This window comes from Eimeria acervulina, genomic scaffold, assembly GCF_000499425.1.
Source record: "Eimeria acervulina Houghton genomic scaffold, Eah_scaff111, whole genome shotgun sequence".
In the NCBI taxonomy this organism is placed as follows: domain Eukaryota; phylum Apicomplexa; class Conoidasida; order Eucoccidiorida; family Eimeriidae; genus Eimeria; species Eimeria acervulina.
In genome coordinates, this window is record NW_013549420.1 from 1 (window position 1) to 21,424 (window position 21,424).

At 52.1% G+C, this 21,424-nt stretch overlaps 6 protein-coding genes across 6 annotated transcripts; 4 read left to right on the top strand and 2 right to left on the bottom strand.

Moving 5' to 3' along the window:
• On the top strand, positions 1-3,449 carry EAH_00017340 (hypothetical protein, conserved; the record flags this gene model as incomplete). Its single annotated transcript, XM_013393855.1, has 4 exons — positions 1-307; positions 581-1,374; positions 1,494-1,764; positions 1,870-3,449. Coding segments are annotated over 4 exons (2,952 nt in total), but the record flags the coding sequence as incomplete, so codon positions are not given.
• A 2,412-nt stretch (positions 3,450-5,861) lies between these two features.
• EAH_00017350 (hypothetical protein, conserved) lies at positions 5,862-7,461 on the top strand (the record flags this gene model as incomplete). The annotated part of the gene is made up of 3 exons (XM_013393856.1): positions 5,862-6,311; positions 6,576-6,667; positions 6,870-7,461. 3 exons carry the CDS (start codon positions 5,862-5,864, stop codon positions 7,459-7,461), a joined length of 1,134 nt encoding a protein of 377 aa, XP_013249310.1.
• A 1,381-nt stretch (positions 7,462-8,842) lies between these two features.
• On the bottom strand, positions 8,843-10,582 carry EAH_00017360 (Tetratricopeptide repeat containing domain protein, related; the record flags this gene model as incomplete). The annotated part of the gene is made up of 3 exons (XM_013393857.1): positions 8,843-9,727; positions 9,958-10,092; positions 10,277-10,582. 3 exons carry the CDS (start codon positions 10,580-10,582, stop codon positions 8,843-8,845), a joined length of 1,326 nt encoding a protein of 441 aa, XP_013249311.1.
• Positions 10,583-10,655: 73 nt separating this feature from the next.
• EAH_00017370 (hypothetical protein) lies at positions 10,656-11,708 on the bottom strand (the record flags this gene model as incomplete). Its single annotated transcript, XM_013393858.1, has 3 exons — positions 10,656-10,727; positions 11,071-11,273; positions 11,624-11,708. The coding sequence occupies 3 exons, from the start codon at positions 11,706-11,708 to the stop codon at positions 10,656-10,658; spliced, it is 360 nt and encodes a 119-aa protein (XP_013249312.1).
• A 3,258-nt stretch (positions 11,709-14,966) lies between these two features.
• On the top strand, positions 14,967-16,088 carry EAH_00017380 (hypothetical protein; the record flags this gene model as incomplete). The annotated part of the gene is made up of 1 exon (XM_013393859.1): positions 14,967-16,088. The coding sequence occupies one exon, from the start codon at positions 14,967-14,969 to the stop codon at positions 16,086-16,088; it is 1,122 nt and encodes a 373-aa protein (XP_013249313.1).
• A 1,934-nt stretch (positions 16,089-18,022) lies between these two features.
• On the top strand, positions 18,023-20,887 carry EAH_00017390 (phospholipase/carboxylesterase, putative; the record flags this gene model as incomplete). The annotated part of the gene is made up of 3 exons (XM_013393860.1): positions 18,023-19,754; positions 20,080-20,460; positions 20,712-20,887. The coding sequence occupies 3 exons, from the start codon at positions 18,023-18,025 to the stop codon at positions 20,885-20,887; spliced, it is 2,289 nt and encodes a 762-aa protein (XP_013249314.1).
• Positions 20,888-21,424: the final 537 nt, after the last annotated feature.

Here is a 21,424-nt window from a genome sequence, read left to right on the forward strand (position 1 = left end):
GAGCGTAGAGGTGGTGAGGGAGGGAAGGAGACGGGTGCAGGAGTTGTGGGCAAGGCGAAGGCAGCAGGGCCTGCTCCTGCGCGGCCGCCTCCCAAAGCTGCTGCAGCACAACCTGCTGACTCCGCTAAGCCTGCAGCACCAACAGCAGCGCCTGCAGGAGCAGGTGCAGCAGCAGGTGCAGCAGCAAGTGCAAAATCAAATACAGTTGGCGCGGAGGTTGTGCGTAGAGTTTTGTCTAAGCGGGTGGCTGATGATGTTGAAAGTGCAGTTTGGAATGGAGGCGAAGTAAGGTTTGCAAAGCGTGTGGGTAAGTCGGAGAGTGCTGCGCTTCCGTCCGCTGTATCTGCTGCTAGTCGTAGACTGTGCTGTTTGGGGGGAGGTTTGATACGCCCAGCAGCAATATGCGAAAGACAATTACTGTTTTGCATTTGCGCACCGTCTAGCTATTCGTGTTTGATGATGCTTGGTTTTTTGTCCATCCATTAGGTTTTTTGCATAGGGAGATGAGTAGTCGGCCCTCTAATTCTTCAATATCACTCCATTCACTTGCCTGTGCTGCTTGCTGGTATTTTGTATTCAGCGATTACTGAAGATGGTCGTCGAGGGAATGTGTCTAGGGGTGTCAGCTCTAGGGATATCGTCTACCCGGGAAAGCGTGCATCGCGAGTCCAACACAGTGAAGCCCAGTATCTTGATTTTCAGGATGAAGGACCCAATATGCAGCAAACGGTGGAATCATCCAAGCAGAGAGCAGAGACCCTCAGGAGGCTCCCCACCCACACTGCAGGCGGCAAGACACTCATGCTCAAGGCAATCCCCAAGCGAAGCCCCTCCTCGCAAAATTTTGTCCAGCGCGTAGGCACACCAGGTGTTTCTTGCTCTATTGGGGAAGAGGCTCGGGACAGAAAAGTTCTGCAGCATGCTGTAGAGCTGGGCAAGCAACACCGACAACCAAAACTTGGGTATCCGCTTTTTCATTCTGAGCCACCCAAACTGCTCTCCGGTGAAGCGCCCACAACGCCCCAGTCGCAAGGAGAAGTATCGAGGCCTCCTGACTACCTGCCTGGTACAACAAGCCTTGGGTCTGGGGGTTTCGAATCTGGAAGGGCGCAACCTAGAAGCGACTCTAGCGTCGCAGTTCAGAAGACAGCCCCGCGCGTTGGAGAAACTACTCTCCCAAGCACCTATTTTTCTACCATGCAAATACCGTCACGCACTTCATCAGTCCTAGGATCTAATCGTGAAGGCGTGCCAAAGCAGCCCTTATCAAGGAAATTATCCTATGTTTCTACATTACAAACTCCGGTTAAAGCAAGAACACAGCGTCAAGCTCCAATGCATAGCCCGCCAATGCCTACGGCGAAGGATATCAAGGTAAGCGTTGCTGATTCCCGCCCATTGCAAAGCAGTGTATTATGGGGAGGACTTTTCGTCCTTAGTAAGGGTCTACTCTGTGTATTAGTGCATTTTGACCTGCGTGCTGCACGCCGCAGGAAGCAATTCGGCTTCAAGCCGTGTGGCGGGGCCACGAAGTGAGGACGTGGGTTCAGGCGGCGTCTGTTGTGCGCTCTATGAAGTGGGATTTCACTTCTGGAACTACCAAAAGTACTGTCACGACCCACGTAAAGGCTGCTGTCCCAGGTCGCCTCAATGCCAAAAAGGCTGGACCACCAACCAACTCTCTAGCAGCAGCTCAAGTACCCACAAAAGCTTTTCGTTGCCATATACGAACGCCTGCAGGTGCCGCAGAGGCCTATTTATTAGGTACGAAGGCAGACGCCTAGTTTGACACTCTTAGCCATTGCTACTCCACCTGGAGTGTGGTTAAGTAGTGCGTACTTTGTGTTTGTTCTGAATGTGAGTGCACAGGGAAGTCGGAAAGTGAACCAATCGGCGTTCATGATACCAAAACTTCCACTGAAGAACCAGCGCCCACTTTGCCATCGGTGAACAGCGGGCGCATCAAGGAGCAACCATCAGCGCAGGGGCAGCCAAGTGACACGTGTGCTTCCAATGAAAGCCATCAAAGAGCTGTTGCCGGGAGTAAGCAGTCCGTCCCCGTTGCTCTGCCTCATGAAGGATTCGGGAGAAAGCAGTTTAGTGGGCAGGAGATAACTGAATCTCCGCAGTGTGGCTTACCACCATCTACAACAAGCAACGCGTGTGGCGCTTCCATCGGTCCACATACAGCTGACGTGGGTGAGAGCCCCTTTTCTGTGAAGACATTTCCGTCCATCGCACGAGGTGCAGATTTAGTAGATGCGAGGCCGCAAAGTCCAATTATCCAGAGATCTCAGGGAGCTCCTGAGGCTGAGCAACATGCGTTGCCCCGTGGTACGCGAGAGCTGGATTTATCTTCGCCTGCTCGCCAAAGTGATCATGTACAAGGCGCAGGCAACGAGAATAGCAAACTTTGTTCAACCGCAATAGCCCAAGCTGAAAACAAGGAAGTACTTGAACATAGAGGCCCAATGTCTGTTCCAGAGCGAACTGGCCTGGTCGGAAAGCCTTCCAAACTCAAGGACAATCTCGAGGGAAAAAGCAACGAGGGCGACTCACGACGGACTCCAAAGTGTTCACAAGGTGCAACAGGAGAGAAACCACTCAATATGGAAGATACTCTAACATATAATGCCTTGCATGAACTAGCAACTGCTGATGGTGTAAAGCCTTCACATGCACTAACCAAGAAAACCCCAGAGATGGAGAAAGGTAGCCCAGCTGACTCTTGCGTTCATCAGTCTCAAGAGTTGGAAGGATCTTCATATAGGAGAACCCAAAGGCATATTACTTACTCTGTAGCTCCCTTTGTACCCCTCGTAGGGCGACCGACGAAGGCAGCTCAACACGGCCCGATTCGAGATTCCGTCCATGCGGAGCCGGCGGTAGAAAGTAATGAGCAGAACACCAGTTTGGATTCTGAAGGGGCCGTCTCCAATTTGGGTAGGCGCGTCTCCTTGGCGTTGCGCAACGCTTATTCCATTTTTGGCAAGGTGGCGCCAAGGGGGAGACAGCAGCCTGTTCAAGGGCAAGGGGAAAACGGGGTGTCACATGCTGCTGTGGGATGGTTGAGGGGGCGCAGCTCTGATGAGGCAGCAGAATTACAAGCCGAAACCCCAGTGGAAAAGGAAAAGGTCATCATAAAGAGCATACATGGTCTGTCTGTGGATGAAAGCGGCAGTCCAAGCATATCTTGGCCACAACTTAGTCTATCATCCACCCCACCAGTGGTTCAGAGAACCCCTCCGGTGTGTCCAGTTGAAGACATTGAGTCAGATCGCCAGATCTTGGAAGCTGAGACGAAGCGTTGGGGGAGGCGTTTGACAGCTGTAAATAATCATGAACCGCGCGCACTTGGTACAGGGCCAACGCTTAATCCCTTTCGTCAGATGCACCGAACGGAAGAATTCGTGGAAACACAACTGCAGCCGATGCCGAGGAAGAAGTAATTCTTGACGCGCCGCTGTGAGCGAAGGCAGAGAAGGGGGTCATGTGTTAAGGACATTCTCTGCCTCTTCGTGCGATTTGTTTTGATTGTTGTTTGGTTCACTTTGGCGCACGTGGTGGCTAGTCCAAGAGCACTGGCAGCCCAGCAATCGGTGGCCTTTTGCCTTAGCTTGATGTCGTGGAGTCCGCCATCGTTAATTTTAGCTTCGGGTATGAATTTTGGAAACATGTAGCGCTCCCACAGCAGATTCTTTCCTTTGGTATGCAATTGTCTCTAGCCGTAGCTCGGTTCCGTGTGATGCAGTGCATAATACCGTGAAACGGTGTTGCTCACTGACTATGTGGCCCCTTGGGCGCACGTAAGCCCGATTGTGTACACAATTCCACTATTTCTGCTAACTTCATTCTTCTAGGCTTTGGCAAGATAGCTGCACAGGGCTTACGCGAGTCTGAAAAACCAGCATAGCGTACGCTGCACTGCTTGTCATGTGTATTATGGACCAGCCCAACTGCACATGCCACTCCAGAATCCCAACACAAGGGCGGCCGCAACACCTGCAAACGCATAAATTAAGAATTCCACGACACAAAATATGCCGCTTCACCGTGGCTCTGCGTGTATGGACACTGCAAGTAGGTAGGGGGCATACCCCCCATGGCCTCCGAAGAAGTGAATTTGTGTTAGCGTCTACATAACGCACTGATTTAGAATTTGGTCGAGTGTCTGGATACCTACTATGATGTTCGGCTTCCCCAAGGTACATGGTGCCACTCAGGTTGGCTATCTGCTTGACTATCTGGCCTGAGCCTGTGAAGTTGCGAGCATCGCCGGACCTTCTGCCAGTTGAACGGTACGAAGAAACAAGCCTTCGTAAAACCAAGCAGGGAGAAAGGCAACTGGAATGTCCTCCCAATAATAACTATCGGCATTGCCTTGGGACGAAACCTCCCAAGGGCAGCTTGTTTACAAGCTTCGAACGGGAATGAGACCTCTGAGGAACTGGTGTTCGGCAGGAGACGGGTTTTCCGCAGGGATGTGCATTCCCTGGGATCCGCCGCTTCTCCCGGTATCTCTATTCTTCTCAGTGGTTCCATTCACACAGTCTCATCCTCTGTACTTGCACGCTAAAAAAACGCGCCCATTTCGCTCTGCTGCATCTCTACATATCTGCCGCATCACAGCGGCCCCCCGTGAGCTTCACGTGAGATTCAAGATGAATGAGAAGTACCAGAAACTGCAATAGATAAACTACATCCGTTGCTCACGCTGGATGTTTGTTTGTCATCCGTTGTGGCACTGTATGCCAACCGTTTACTATTCGAGCTGCATCCGCAAGGGAAGTAGTCAGACCCTAGCAGTAAACACCGGTGTTGTATCCCCCCAATACAGCACCCCCAGCAGAATGACCCCGCTTAAAGTCTAACCAGAGTCCCAGGCTAATCAGTGAACGGTTGAGGAACGAGCCATCCAGAAAGATATCGTTCAGGGGCGACCAAGCAAGTCCTGCCTCCTCTCCCTCTCAAGCGGCAAATCTAGCCTCTCAATAATCCTAATATCCTGTAGAATCATTCCCTAGATAATGCTAATACTGGAATCTGGCAAAAAGCGGCGCCAAGCAGCCATGGCAAATCTCCACAGCAGCCGCCAGCACGCCACTGAAGCATAAAGAAAAATTGTAGTTAGCTTATTCTAAGCGGCACAGTGCAAAATATCCGGTAGCGTCTAAATTACATGGGAATCACACCACTCTCACCATAGAGCACACTTACCCATACTCTCTACAGAGCGATGCTACCGATGCTGTCAACGAGATGGGAATGCAATGGACTACCGTGCGACTCGCTGCGTACAATAACCGTTATGACGGCTTCATAATGATACTGTTTAAAACTAGAAAGCTAGGGAATAGACGATTAATTCAGATTTGGCGCTGCTTTCCGCGCAGAATAATAGCGCTTGTGTGGGACGTCCGTTCCCTGAAATCACTGGATGAGAGCGGTTGACCTGGCTGCTGCCCTTGGCTTGTTTCTTGGGCTGCGAAAGATGTTATTGTATATTTTTTGCTGCTTTTTATCTTCTGCATAACGTGGAGCTTTTTTTGAGTCTGCAGAGACGATTGATCTAGAGCTACTGGCGTTTCGCCGCATTCCAGTGGCGAGTACGCCTTGCGGTGTCACTGGCTGCTTGCCACTTCGACCCTCCCTTCGGGGCCGTAGCGTTATTCGAGGATTTATGTATTACCCGTTGGTTTTGACACAAATTCACAGTTCGGTCGTGGAAGCGCACCTGCAGGCGCAGCATCGTCCCTCCCCATCAGCTGGACGTTGCAGGAGGGAGCAACGGGAGTTCTTTTGCTTTTTTTAAGGCGCTGGGTACAGCCCACGGATTTGGTATGACTTCCAGGCCTGCAAGGATGGCGGCTGCGAAGTTATTACGACGCGCGGCAGCTGCAGCCGCCGCTGTGGTGTTGCTGGGAACATTCCAGGGCCCATCGGACCCCAGCAACCTAGTTGGCTTCTCTGGGATGAATTTCAGCTACATTTTGGCAGTTGAAGCGGGGAACTCCAGAGGCTCCGACGGTCAAAAGGAGCGGAGTGGTTTGGGAAAGGGGAATGGTAAGGGATCGAAAGGTGGTAATGAGCCTGAACGGCGGAACTCGGACCCCATGCTGCAAATGAATGGAGACGACGACCACGCAGAAAAGGAGGGATCCAGTGCTAAGAAGCGTCCAGCAAAACGTGGTGGTGTGAAAGGGCAGAGCAACCTGAGGGGCTCTGCGTCCAACGCAAGCGGTGACAAATCTCTAACATCCGAAAATCCAGTCTTAGAGAGCATCTTCAGCGCCTTCACCGAGTTCGGAAAGGTACGCTGCATGGAAGAGGTGTATCCGTTAATAGCAGCGCATTCTCTAAAGGCCCTCTTCGTAGAAACCAAACGACGAAGTGCTAAGGCCATAGAGCTTTTTTTCCCACGAAGGAGTTGACTTATTGCTGTGCTGTGCAGCACTAAGCAGTTGTGATAATAGTGCCTCGCATTTGAAGCAGCCTTTTTGTGAGATGTATTACCATGTGCCTATTACTTTATGCTAATGTGAAGTACCCGAACGCCATTGCTTGTGCATTTGCAGGATCCAGATCATCCTCTTGCTGATCAGGTAAAGGAGGTGAGGGCTCTTAATGAACTAATCGACCGAATCTTTGTTCCCCGCCTGCAGACTCCGTAAGTCAACCTATTCATAATTTTTGGTAGGACAGTGTCTAGATGGATATATGCATTTCCACTCTCCTGCTGCCTTCGTATATTATTGTCCTTTCGGCTGCTCAAAGCTGTTAATTCGACAGGGATCTAGGTTACGTTTGGAATGCGTTCGCGCAAAATAGGGCGAAAAATATTCTGTGTGCTATCTCTTGGCTGAGTACAGGCCGAAGTATACTGGAGCTTTGGAGTGTGTGAATATGTCGATTTATCGCGACGTGCTGAGCGGGCCAAAGAAGGTGAAGGACAATCCTACCCTGCTGCAGCTGGCATACAGTGTTATTCGCCGTTCTCCTATGGGGCTGGAGGTTCCGGCCCTGTTCGTGGAGCTGCGCGTTGAGACAGATAAGCGGGTGTGGGAAGAAAGACGAAGGAAGGAAATACGTCTTTACGAACTGAGAGGAGAACCTATACCTGAAAGACTGCAACTTTCTGCGGATGAGGTGGTGGCGCTCGATGCTGAGGAGCCTCAAGATCGAGAAGAGGACCTGTCAGAAACCGAGTTGGCCGCACGCACCATCATGATAGATGGATGGATGAAGGAGCAGATGCGGTTGCGTTTGTATTACCAGAAACGCGTTGGCACACTAGACGGGGATCCGCAGGATCTTGTAGAAGCCTTTGACGCCGGCCCCGAAATCACAGTGAGCGTAGAAGAAGTCGTCGGCCTGGGCTACGGAGCGGTTCTGGATCCTGAGCCTGATGACATTCAAAACTCACTGGTGCGACGTGCTAATGCCCGCGCCGCAGAATTCTAATTAGATGATGTTCATCTGTCGCACCGTACATAACCATAGGCAACTCCTGCGGCAGCCCCTAGCCGTTTTGGAGTGCAAAACTGGCGAATCGCGTCGACTTCCTGTTGCTTCCGTCATTGGCTGCAGCGCCAGGACGGAAATATAATCAAAATGAGGCAGTGCGGAGCGGTTCGTGGCAATCCATCAGTAATTAACGCCTGCAGCATTGCGCCGCAGGGGGAAGGCTGTAAAGGCTAATGAAGCTATGACGCGCAGGGGCGGTTGGCTTGCCCAGGGCAGCCCATTCCGTAGACTCGCCCACTGCGAGTGAGCGATGCACTTGCGGGCTGGTGTTAGGAGGCTACATCTGGTTTGGTCGAGCGAGGAGAGCAGTGCAGCCCAGAGCTGCTAGGGAATTTGTTGGATGTGGCATTTCATGGAGTTTGAGCAGCGCCGACATCGCCCAGCGTCTTTGAATGGGCTGAGTTGATGGTGACTGCTTAATAACAACGAAGCACCGTTTCCCCCTGCCTATCAGTTCTCCCCGACAAATAATTGAGGATTGTTCAGCTGCTCTGTTAAGATTTGCGTTAGCTTCCCAGTACCTGCGGTTCTGTGATAGCGTGAGAAAGGGGGCTAACATGCTCAGCTTCACCAGCCCTTAACTAAAGGGCAAATCTAGCTTCATAAGGAGCGGCACGGGCAGCCCTATAAGAAGCAGCATGAGCAGCTTCCCTCCACGGGCATCGCCTTGCGGATTCTGTGCCAATGTCACTTTTCCCGCAAGGAACTTTCACAATATTGAAGTTCTTGTTGCGTGACTAGCTGTAACACACGACCGTAAACATTCCGGCAACCCATCACAAGCACCCTACAACCAATGTAGCATGGCATCACCCCTGTCTGAACTGCTCATACCGACGACAGTCTACCTGTCAGGAGCTGGATCTCCAACACATTCCCGCATCTATTATTTCCTGTGCCATCCCACCTTCGTTGACCGATAGTTTCACGTGCCAACGGGCGAACAGATAACTTGCAGAACGTTGCATTTAACTCTAACGAAGGAAATCTAAAGTGTACAGGTCAATGTTGTCTTGGGCTTACGACCTCTTAGGGAACCGCTACGATGCACAACCAGCTGCTGAACGCTCAAAGGCTGCGGGTACACGTGCCAGCAGCACGAGCAGAATTATTGCCTCGAGCCTCCGTGAAAACGTAGAGACAATGCATGCTGTCTCCTAGACAAACAGTGTAACTCCAGCTGCTCAAGCAACCGCACACGTTCTAAGGCATCTACATATCGGCGTCTTTCTGAAACTGCGGCTGCAAATTATCCGCGGCACTACCCACATCTGCTGCAGTTAGTATTGCTGCTACTCAGCTCATTAACATTGGCCGCTCAACCAAGATCTTCCACTCTGCCGCTGGAAGTCGTCCCCTTAGCAAAGTGCTGTTGATTCCTCCGTCTTCTACCAGCAGCTGCTGCGGCCGCCGCAGTGCGGCACTGCTGCCTTCGCTGGGCTGTGTTAAGGAAGCCCCGGTTCTCTTTGCCTTCGGGTGCTGGACTGCGGGAAGCTGCAGAAGCTCTAGGTTGCACGTCTTCCCACTCGGGTTCTGCTTGTGCGTGTTGCTGTGTTTGTCTTCTTCGGCAAAAATAGCAACAGAGCGACGCACAGACGTGCCGAATGCCAAACCACGTCAGCGATAGGCGAAACCTCAGTCTATCCATGAACGAAGCCTCCCCGGCGTGCATCGTTTGATACTTGTTCAACAGAGCGGTGAGCCGCTTTAGCTCCTCCATGTTTACTGTCCCGGCCTTATCCTTGCCCCCCAACAAAGAAGCTACAGCCTCCGCCACAGCATCTTGACTGTAGTCGTTCGGGTTATTTTTACCATCCATACCGGCGGCTCGCATAGCTGCTTGCACCGCGGCAATATCTTGCACCATAGTCTGATTGTACTGCGGACAATCCATACTGGGCTGCTGCTTCGAACCCACGCCACTAAACCAGTCCTTGAGAGTTGCCTTCACAGAACCTAGTAAACCACTGCTATTCCCCGTACCGGCCTCCGCAGCAGCAGCTTCAGCTGCCTCCGACCGCGGGTCATGTTCCAAATTGCGGAACATCCCCTGGAGCAACTTCTTTTCCTTTACTGCGTGGGCAGCCTTCAAGTGCCGTAGCTGGGCCTGCAGCGACAAGGCCAAAGGACTCCCCGGAGATACGCTCAAATACCTATCTACAGTGGCCAATGCGCCGTCGAAGTCCCCCAATTCCTGCTGCGCCTGCGCAACCGAACAAAACAACATGCACAGCACACTGCTTTTACTGTATGCATACTGCTCCGCCTTCCTCATTCATGCACGCGGCTCGCGTCTCCCCCCCCCTTGCCAATTACCCACCACCTCCCCAGCTGACTGTATTATAGCAACCAGCCAGCACAGCAACAACAAAACGAACCGCCAACTATGACCGCTAGCTGCTCTGCAGGTATATTTGGATGCACCCCTAGTACCTGAGCTTTTCTATAGAGCGCCTTCAAAGCTTTCGGGTCACGCTGAAGCGCTTTGTCGCAGTACAGGATGCATGCGGCCCAGCGGCTCTCCTTGAGGGTGGAGAGCGACAAGTTCAACAAATACGACTGATGCATCTGAAGGCATACGAGCAGGCACAGCAGAAATAAGCAGTCACAACAGCCGTACTCTGCTTACTGTAAAGAGGTGCGAACACTTAGCTTAAAGAAACCGGCCGTCATGACAAGCGCAGCTGTGGAACCTAAATTTTGAACCAGCTGCGTCGCAATGTTATAAGCATTCGCTAGGCTTAAGACGTACAGCGAGAAACTCCTTCCTCTTGTCTTCATCGAATTCGTCTTCCCTCGCTAAGATATATTCAAGCGTACGGAGTCCACGGCTCCAAGCATCAGTTGCACCTCTCCAATCGCCGGCCCGAAAAGCTCGCAGCCCTTCCTCCCGTACGCTGTCGGCTGAGGTGGGGACTTCATCGCTAGACAGTGCAGCGTCGGCGGTGTTCTTACGAAGATCACGTGCCTCATGCGCCAGCGAAGAAGATGAGCACTCCATCTTGCTGCTGGCGCTGCCGGTGATCTTGTTCTCGCACGTATATGGAGGAGGCTCCATGGGTGTAGAAGAAGCGCGATATTAGGTGAAAAGGAGAAACTTGTACCCTTCAGAGAAAATGAACTGAGATGGTCTACTGAGTATGCTTTCGCGACGGTGACTCAGTAGTGACTGCGCGTCTTTGAAGCAGAGAGCAGCGCCACTCCTAGGAGCATGCACGCCGCACCAGCAAAAAATCGGCAGCTCAGGTGCTCTCCGAGAAGCAGACAAGACAAAACAACAGAGAAAAGGAAGTTGGATGCAAAGACTGCGACGCTGCTGCTGCCAGCCGACGGTGCAACTAATAGGGACTTGACATGGAAATTGAGCATGAAGCCATTACATGCGAGCATGCAGCCGAAAAGGCAGGCGCGCAAAAGAAGGACGGCGCTAAAGAAGCAGGCAACTACGCTTAAGAATACTTCCCCCCCTAACTCGTCAACACCAATGAACTTGCAACGAGGGCCAGAAGTAGCGAGCAGCACTGCCGCTCTGCCAATTTGAACTACCAAGGCTCCAAAGCCATCAGGTTTCAGATTAAACTGCGTGAAGCCAGAGTCTGCATCGCCTTGCACCAGAAGCACGTCTCCGTCGACGGGGAGACTGGGACAGAGCCAACGCAACAAGGAAGCCGAGAACTGCTGAAGCGGATCGCTGGGACTGAAGCTGCAAGCCAGTTTTCCTAAGACAGACGCTGCAGCAGCGAGAAATCCTGTGAAAGTCACAAGTTGAAGGAAACGCAGTGGACGGAAAGCTGAGTTTGAGGCGGCAGGGTTGGCAACCGCAGCAGCACTGGCAGCGTTACAAGGAGATGAACCGGACTGTCGACGGTCAGAAGAGGTAGTACGTGAGCGTGAGACGACAGATTGCGCGGGTTTAGAAGAAGCGAAAGCCGCAGCCTGGCCTTCAGTTGCCCAAAGACTGTGGTCGGCAATGTTTGGCGCTACCATCGCTCCGCCGTGGGTGACGAAGAGGCCATGCTGCTACTTTACAAACAGTCAACAGAAAAAAGCGGTTAATACTGAAGGAAAGTAAAAATTTCTAAACCTCCCCATACATCACCTGAGATGGCGATGGGGTGCTGCAGACAGCCGCTGAGACAGTAAGTGTCGGCTGGGGCTTGGGCAAAAGCCTGTGGAGTTTGCATGCTTCGCGTGGAAATAAACACCTTCCAGTAAGAAAGAGTTTTCTAATTTTCACTCGCTCAGTTGTACACAGAATAAGTTAGACGGAACCCGCGCGGCTGGCATTATCCAGGAGCAGCGAGTTGCTGCTCGTTGCGGGAGATTGCTTCGCAGCTACTGAAGGCGTGGTGGTTTGTGTATATACGGCGTTTTTTTTTGAACTTGCAAGTGTTACATGCGGTTTCCCGTATGTATCTATTTTTTTGAAGGCGTCAAGCGTCCATCTGCAGTGTGTTTACTCAGGTTCTGCCTGCAAAGGATGACGGACTGCTCTTCGCCTAGGTGTGATGTGGCATCGCCTGTAGCATTGTCTTGTAGTTGGTGGTAGTGCTTTTGGTTGAGTCGATGCCGGATACTGAGGATCAAATGAGTGTTCAACTAGTGCCTGCAGGATTAGTGCATGGCGCAAAGTGTCTAGCATGGTCTTGAAGTAGGAACATGACTCTCCAGGCGTGCAGGATGGCCGACACGTTCCGAGTAAATGTTTAATACCGTCTGGTGCATGCAACAGTGAGAGAGTCGTTGTGATTGAACGGGGGTCTTCCTAGCGGCATGAGTTGCAGCGAGGTGAGGTTAAACCAATACAATACTTGAAGACTTGTTTAGTCATCAATCGACAGCTTGCACGCAAGTAGCAATGGACGTGCCAACGTGATAAAGCGCAGGCTAAATCGGCCCTTCCTCTCGCCTGAGCTAGGCATTTCATGTGTCTGGCTGTGCCGCAAGGGATGAGTGCACAAGGGAAGGGAAAGGAGCTGGCAAGCGATGCCACTGACCTCGCCGCTGAAAGGAAGAAGGGAAATGAATACGTGGGAAAGTGCGACTGGCATGCTCAAATACTGCCTCGATTCGCAGCTTCTGGCGCCTACGCCCGTCCCATTGCTGCAAGCTCGGTCGCTGAAGTAAGCAGCCGTCGTACGAAGACAGGCGTGATGTGCTGTTCCCCAGAATCTGACCCTGCTTTGTAATGCGCCCATCCCAGCCGAATCAGAAGTGTAGTTTGAGTCGCCGCCGGCGTTCAATATCGATAAAGGGTGCCACAGGGATCTGGCTACTCCCAAACGAGGGGTCCAGCAACAAAATAGAAAGAACATTGTGGACGGCGGCGGCGCCGTGACGGCCATGGGTGCAAGCAATAGCTCAGATCACGAAGAGAAAGTAATTGGGGCTGGTAAAGTATTAAAAGGATATTTTAAATGATTTAAAATGGGCTGGAGAGTGCGTACATGCAAGGGCATGGTCACTAATGTGCACGCGACTGAGTAACTGCAGCCAAATGGGTTTATGCAATTTAAGCTGCGCTGCGCGTGACCACGCTTGTATAAGCACAGACTCTACTCGGGGACGATCTGCAGAAGTGCCTGTTTCCTCCTTTCGACCTATCCACTGGGCCGCATGTTGCGTAGGGCAAGGGTTCGCTGGCCTCTATTGCATCGCTATTCGAAGGCTTTTGTTTTTAGTTCTTATATTTCCTCTACTTTGTGAGTGCCAGATTCCCTTTGTGCCGGCTGTTCCCCTTTTAGGGACGGATCTCGCATTAACACCCCCCAAATCTATAGGCTCTATAACTACGTCGTTTCCAGACATTTTTTCTTTATCTTGAATTATGGTGGTAGCCGTAGGTTTTTTCTCTTGTTGACTCATAAGGACTCCACCAACTGCTAGACTTCAAGCCAGTCATCTCTTGGTTCTTTCTCCATGGACCAGGCAGTTACCGACTGCCTCTTTTCTGGGGACAGCTTCGGTGTAAGTTATTAATGATATGGAAGTTCCGAGCCGACTGTTGGTATTCTGTTCACCAGGGACTAATACTTGCCGACGTGGTGCAGCGCTATTTCAAAAGGTCCCCTGTTTACGTCTTTTTTATTCGGCCGTAGTTGTTCCATCGCCAATTCAAAAAGCGTGCGCAACTTGGAAGAGTTCTGGATCCGTTGCTCTGGAAAAGTGGCACCCTTTCAGCCAAGCATCCCTTTCTGAAATAGAAATACCAATACCACCTGTTGGTCTTCAGGCGCACGTCCGAGAAAAAATGGAATTTGAGCCCTCATCGTGGCATCTGTACGGTTAGCAGTGGTATGCTTTCTTGTATAGACACTTTCCACTATATAGGCTGCCGATACTGCGCTCGTTGCAATAAGGCCAGGCAACTAGTTGATGGCTGCTTTACTGTCAGAGGCTAAATCCGGATCAATCTCCAAGACTCCAGATATGGGCGGAAATTTTGGAAATCATCCTAGGGGGGAATATCTAGAGACCTTCCCCCCACTCCCCCCCTGCAAAACGTCTTCGTTACTAATCATTACTACACACTAGGCAGAAGAGGTGTGCCAGTAGAGTACTCTCCTCGCACCTGTCCAACTATGCGACGCTGCCAGGTGAGAGGAGGGTCCTCCATCCTACCAAGGAAACGTCATGAGAGTCAACAGGGTCAACATACTTCAGATAAGTCTTCCATGAGAGTAGACTACCTCTACTCCCGCCTCCAGGCGTCCTTGTTACCGCGGTTTAAGTGCTTCGGGCTGTTGCGGTGAAGTGGCGGCCTGGCATAAGATGCAGGTCCCTTGCTGGGCAAGGTAACTCCACACTGTAGTGCACACAACCCCTCCTTGTTGCATGGCATAATATTGTAGAATGCTACTAAACAATCACGCCTGTCCGTCAAGAGCCAACCTGCGCTGTCCACGTACCAACATGACGCCAGAGCATGTTACAATCGATGGTTCAAACGCAACTGCTTCGTCAGGAACTCAAGAGGGGAGTGGTAAGTAGTACAAAAAAACGTTATGATTACGGAATGAAATGGGAACTTTTATTCATAAACTATTTTGACACGAGATGCCCAGCCTAGTCTTGAAGACAGTGATCGCACCTTGTCGTGCTTGTGTGGCTACGTGAGTAGCTTGACGGGGGGCTATAGAGACCTTTAATGATCTCTTTCCTGAGCCATTACAAACAGGAGGTGGAGATGTATGTTTTCAACTAAAAAAGGAAATAAATTACTGCCGATAGGCAAAGGGCAAACAAGCTGGCATCTGTTGCAGCCCTCAGCTTGAGGGAGCCGGCTGCTGCTAGTGGCTGCCCGTGAAGTGCAAGTGTCGGTTGTGTGTGTTTGCGTGCACTCCAAGATGTATACTTCTTTTTTCCCTTTTTCCTGGAGCTGGTCGAATCAAAACACCGTGTGATTGCATAATTACTTCCACAGGTCCCGCTGGCCTGTTGGGATGACGAGCAGGGCCGTAGCGCGGTTTGCTCGCTTTGCGAACTTGCATTTTTTTGGAATTCTGGGGCTGTTCGTTGTGGAAAGCATCTGTTTTTCCTCAGCATTTCTTGTTTCCAACTCTTTGCCGAGTCCAGACAGGGCGTTGCGACAGAATTTGGCCGCTTTGAGCGCAGCTCGCTTTTCCACCAGGGTCGCGGCACCTCACGCTAGAGCAGCTTCTTCTGTGGCTTCTTCGGCGCGCAAGTCGCTGCTTGTGTGTCTCCTGGCCTCTACATTTCAGAAACGAGATACAACAGGAGTCCTCCAAGTCGCTGGAAGCAGCGAGGTAGCTGTAGGACGTTACGTTGCGACGTGTGCGGGAGCAGCGGCTTCCCCGTCTTGCGAGAAGATGCCAGTAGTGCTTTCACCCGGTGATGGAAATGGGGGAGAGGGCCTCCACTGGAAGCCCAGCAATGCAAACGGCACTCTGATCTTCATGCATGGCTTGGGGGACACTGCAGGCGGCTGGACGGAGTTGCTTCAGCTGTTTGAAGCTGCACAAATACACGAGAACACGCGGCTCATCCTGCCCACAGCGACGACGCGACCAGTGACGCTCAATATGGGGGTCCGTATGACGGCATGGAGCGACATACGGGGTCTCTCTGCAGACGCCAAAGAAGACAAAGAGGGCCTGATGGCCAGCAAGGCGCGAATCGACAAAATAATTGAGGCGGAGATCAAAGCAGGCATTGATCCTTCGCGTATTCTCGTTGGGGGGTTCAGTCAGGGCGGAGCTTTGGCCTACTTAGTAGGCCTAACGTCTCCGCACAAGTTAGGGGGCATAGTAGCGCTTTCTTCCTGGTGTCCTCTGGGAAAAGAGATTGAAGTATCCCCCCATTACGTGCAGGCCGTGCCGCGTATTCTGCACTGTCACGGAGCGTTGGACGAAATGGTGCGTCCGGTGTACGGACAGACCAGTGTGGAAAGCGTGCGAAACAGACTTATTGATTTGGGAGCTCGGCCGGAGAAGTGCCAAGAGGACATCACTTTTAAAATGTACCAAGGCCTGGGCCACTCCGCCAACCAGCAAGAACTCAACGATCTAAAGGCCTTCCTTTCGCGTGTCTTCGGCTCACAGTAAAGCGCATGAGGTTTTGTACTTTAGGCTTTGGGTCGCAATGTGCCTACAACGGAAAATGTGCTGTATTCAGTTGTATTCGTATACGATGTACTGCCATATGTACGATTCGATATAGCAAAAGCGCATTTGATATATTTCTCGAAGGGCCTGAAGATTGCGTCAGCTTGGAGTTGTGGCTTTTGCCGTTGGCCACCGTGTGGCCTCTTTGCTTAATCAAAGGCGCAATTAGAAGTGACAAGAATATCCTGTCTTGAGCTGTACCAAGGCCGCAGGTCCTTATCCGTATTGTTGTACTGCACAGTGATCATGGTTTTCAATGTGGTGTTGCGTGCCGGAGACCGGAACTTGGAAGCTCTTGGGGTTGAACGAAAAGGTACAGTTTTTCCCGAGGCTCTCGTTTCAGGCCTTCTGCTGTACAGACAGACAATGGGAAACAGCAGATGAACTGTGTACGCAGCAGGGCGCGTGAGAATTTTCATGGCCTGCTTGTCGTCGTTGACGCTTCAACAACGGAACTTCGGACAGATGTTTGGCTTTCTGTTAATTGTTGTACGGCTTCACTGCGGCACTTGCAGGATGAGGCTTTAATAGGGGGATTGTGCAGCAGAATACTGCCGACCCTCTCAACCTATTACTTCGGGGTCTTAGCATAGGACGGGGGCGGCAGATAGATAGCAGTGCACGGAGTAATTAGTGGGTTTATATATACAAAAGTATATATATATATATATATACTGCACCAATAGCAGAAATGCGCAGAAGCGTTAACGTTTCAGTGTATCGTGGGCCTCCTTGGTGTTCCTCCAGGAAAAGTCGAAATGCAGAAAGGTGTGGGAGACGGCGATTCATATTGGGATGATCTTTGTATGCATTGTCTTATCATACACCCTTTAACTAGTAGTAGTATTAATTATTACTTGAGTTAGTGTCCTTTTTTCCATTTGTAGGTAAGAGGGATTAGCTTGCTGCCTTGTGGGGCTGGGCCTGCCTTGTAAATGAACGCCGCCGACAGTCTTGCGGCATCAGACGCAGGGAATAAATACAACTTCTCGCGTTCTTTTAGCTTTAATGTAAGCAAAAGGATTTTAAATTGAAGTTGTAGTCGGCTCGTTCGAGAGAATAAGCATATTTCAACTCCCGTACTTTGTCTCGATGCTGGGTTTCGCCGGCGGCTGCAGTTAACGGAAAAAGCGGAATGATACAAAGACCAACAATAAACGCTTCCCACATCATTGCCGAAAATTTCAGTAGCACAACTGAAGAGCAGGCGCATACAGTCCGTTCTCGAACTGCGGAAGGCCGCCTAACAACCGAACCCAAACACTATGGTATCTGTGCGCTGCAGTTGCAGCAGCAGCAACTGTGATTCTTCAAGGTACTTGGTGCTCCCTCCTCCTGCTCCTGATGAAAACGACACTCACGAGGCGTTCCGTGCATCCCTTTTTCTGTCTCTAGGCATTGATATATGCACTGTCGACCCTCCTGCTTCAACTAGCACCCAGGGGAAAGGTGCTGCTTCTCTTTCTAATGGCAGCATCAGTGCCAATGCAAAGAAAAACCCTCTCAGGCTTCTAAGAATCTGCAGCTGCCTCTGCGCTGATTGTGTGCGGGTTAACTGCGGCATTTGGCTTGACGCCCTGCGCGTCCAGCACGCCTCTGACAGTGAGTTGTATTTCTTTGAGGCGCACTTGCAACGCCTCCCGAAGGCGGAAGGGAAGAGCACCAATGATGCTGCAGCAGCAGCAGCCACACCAAACAGTGATGCAGCAGCTGCAGCGAGCGACGCTCCAACAGCAGCAGAGACCCGAAAGAGGAAAAAAGATGGGCACTGTTTTCGCCTGGCGAGAGGCAGAACCCAAGGCAGCAGAGGAGAGGCCTGGGGTCTTCTTGCTGGTTGCTCAGGGCCATTCAGCTTCCGCCACTGCTTGACGATTATGCAGCGGCCTCCTGAGCTGTTCCTGCAAAACGCGCAGCAGCAGTGGGAGGCGGAGCAGGCGTCAGCAGCGGGAGCCGCCGCTGCTGCTGCTGCTGCTTATGCGTCTCAGGCGCACCATTTATTCGCTCTGTTTTGCGCCCCTGCAAATGAAGTGAGACAGTACACCCTCGACGAGAAAGATACGGCTGTTCTACGCGCTGCAGCCACCGAGCTGCAGGCATACGTACACCCCAAGGTGCAGGTGGCGTCATTCAAGCAAGAGGGGCGGGGGATCGTTGCTGCAGACGAGCTCAAGCGGGGAGAAGTGCTGCTGCGTGTCCCTGCCGCCGCCCTCATCAATCCGTATACCGCTCTGACACACCCCACATTCTCTCCTCTCGCCCAGCTGCTGCTGGGGTTGCCGCCCGAGATTTTGCTGCAGCAGGAAGCAGCAGCGCAGCAGAGGCCCCAAGAGCAGCAGCAGATACCCGAGCAGCCTACAGAACTGCAGCCTCTTGTTGACTGCGACGTCGTCTTGTGTCTCTTTCTTTTGTTCCTCGCCTTCACTGGTGGGGAAGAGGGGGGTAGAGCCCTGCTGCGCTTCCTGCCTGCTGCTGGAGAAGCGGATGCAGCAGCCACAGCAGAGGCTGTGTGCGGTTCTTCCGCTGGTGGCTCAGCAGCAGCAGCAGCAGCAGAAGCAGCTCGAAAGGAGGAGTTGTTGCTGATGGACTCTGAAGGGGTTGTCGAGTTCCTCGGAGACGCTGCCATGGAAAGCGCCGTGAGCCGCTCTCTGGCCAAGTGCAAAATGATGCACCAGGAGCTGCTGCCGCTGCTGCAGCAGTCCTTTCCTCCTCCAGCAGGGATGCAGCATGGTGGCGGGGTGCTCTCCGCCTGCAGAGCAGCAGCAGCAGCAGCAGCGGCAACCACAGCAACAGATGCGCCTTTCCACGTTGGTTTGCCCACGGGTGCGGTGGCAGCAGCAGCAGCAGCCAAAGCGAGTCCTTCTTTAGGGGCCCTTTCTCTTTCTTCTTGCAGTGGAGCAGCTCAACTCTCGGCTTTCTTAGCTCAGCTGAACTCTACCGACTTTCTGTGGGCGCATCTCATTCTCGAGTCCCGTTCCTTTTCGCTTCCTTTGCGGCCCCTTCCACCTCTTCAGGAGTTCCAGCCTGGGGCGAGGCCCCTTAAAAAGCCCCTTGGCGATGCCAACAAGGAGGGGCCGGGGGCTCCTGTCGATGGACCCCCGGCGGGAGACCCAGCGGAGGACAGGGAGGGAGAGGATGCGCAAGAAGACGCAGATGAAGAGGAGGAAGAAGAGCATCGGGTGCCGTTTCTGTTGGAACTTCTTGAGACGGCTGGTGCAGCACAGGAGTCTCGGTGCGTGTTGCTGCCTGTGGGGGTTCAGAAGGCGGCGCCCAGCGCGTCAACCCCTACGTATTTTGTGCGGCTTCCTCCTTCTTGTGCATCTTTCGTTCCCCTTGGAGACTTGCTGAACCACCATTTCCACGGACAGGTCTTGTCTCCTGTGCTCGAGGAAGAGTGTGGAAGCCTCTGCCTCTGCCTCCGTTTGGCCTGCGATGTGCCTAAAGGGGCCCAGGTGTACGCACATTACGGGCCTCTTCAGTCCTGGCAATTTTTAGCCTACTTCGGATTCTGCCCCAGTTCATTCCCACGCCTGCAGCCCCCTCGGAGGGAAACAGCAACAGATAAGACCGACTCAAACGCAGAATGGCAATTCAACGGAGAAGACAAAGGTAAGCCTAGCATTTCTCAGCTGCTACTGCTGTTCCAGTCGCTGCGCTGGCTACACCTTCAGCAGCAGCGGGTTGTCCTGCAGTTGCTGCTGCTGCTGCTACTGCTGCTTCAACCAAGACGGCCCGAACGCCATCGAATTTGTCACAGTCATATGACTTTCCAGCTACTGTCCTTAGTTGCTTGCTTTGCCTTCCGTTGTCTGTCTCTGATTACGACCGTTTTGATTTCCCAGTCTATAGATTTCAATTTCCTAGTTGTCTCTATTGATTGCGGTTGCTATCTTTGTTTGAATTGTTAGATAGGGTCTCCTGCTTGCGGCTTCAGGGAACCCAGTGGACTTCCTGACCTTGCAGGTGGAGGTCCCTGAAGATGACGGCGAATATGAACTGAAGAAGAGCCTCATGGATCTGCAGGATTTGCCACTCTGTGGCTTGTTTAGCACTGGGGTGCAAAGCCTGTCCTGGAGATTCTTGGCTTCGCTCTTCGTTTCTTCTCACGCCTCTCTAGATCACTTTTTGTGTGCAGGGGGGGCTGGAGCAGGTGGAGCAGCGGCAGCTGCTTCTGCCGCCGCTGCTGCAGCTGGCGAGAAGCCATGGGGGCCCACGTTCACATTCACTGCCATTCGCAATGATCCAGAGGCAGCTGACCGTATTCGTGAGATTATATCCGACGCGCTGCAATCCGTAGCCAAGGCAGCTGAGGACCGTAAGCGCTGTAGCTCATTGCTGCACTCGGCAGCAGCTGCTGCAGCAACAGTTGCTGCTGGGGCAGCTGGAAACGTTTGTTCGAAGGGGGCACAGTGTAAATGCTCGATTGTATTTATGCTCTACCCAGGCATATACCACCAGTTTCGTATGTAGATCCTCGCAAGCAAGATACAACTGCGAGTTGGGACAGAAATATAGAAACAAAATCTGCAGTAATTTATGGGGCTTTTGTTGTTGCCATTCTTGCAGGAACTGCACAATTGGACAAATGGAGAGACGACACAAAGGCCGCGCCGCGTTGGACGCGGGTTTGGGGCGAAAAACTGCGGATATATTTGGACAACCAGAAGGCCCTCGCGAACACGCAGATGGCAAGACTAGCGGACTATTTGACTTTCATTCCTTCGTCTTCCTCTGTGCTGTAGTCCTTGGGATCAGCTGCTGGCGAACCAGGCAACCCTGCTTGTGCCTCCGACTGTTCCTGATGCTGCTGCAGAGGTCGGGTGTATGCGCAACGCTGAGCAGCAGCGTAGACGCATGGCACACTGGTTTAATGCAGCCACAGTGAACTGGCTCCTTTCAATAACTAGGAAGGGCTTTGTTTGTCGTTGCTCTGGCTTTCTCGCCCTAAACTTCATACGAACATATTAAGAAATGGAATCTGTAGCAACTAGTGGGTGAGTGTGCGAACACCTGCTAGCAATGAAACGCATACCGCTTGCCCTCGCATACAAAGTAGATAGGGAACATATACAGCTCGTCTTCAACAAAGCAGCTGACACCACGTGGCGCGGTAAATTGCACGCAAGAAGAACGCCCAATTTAATTTGACGCCAAGTGAGCACTGGAAATATCTGTGTTCCCTGTTAACGGCCCTAAGTACTTTCAGCTGAAGATAGTAGGAGTACGATTCGTTAGTGCTTTAATACCCACGGGGGGAAACAGGACCGGTACCCAGAGTT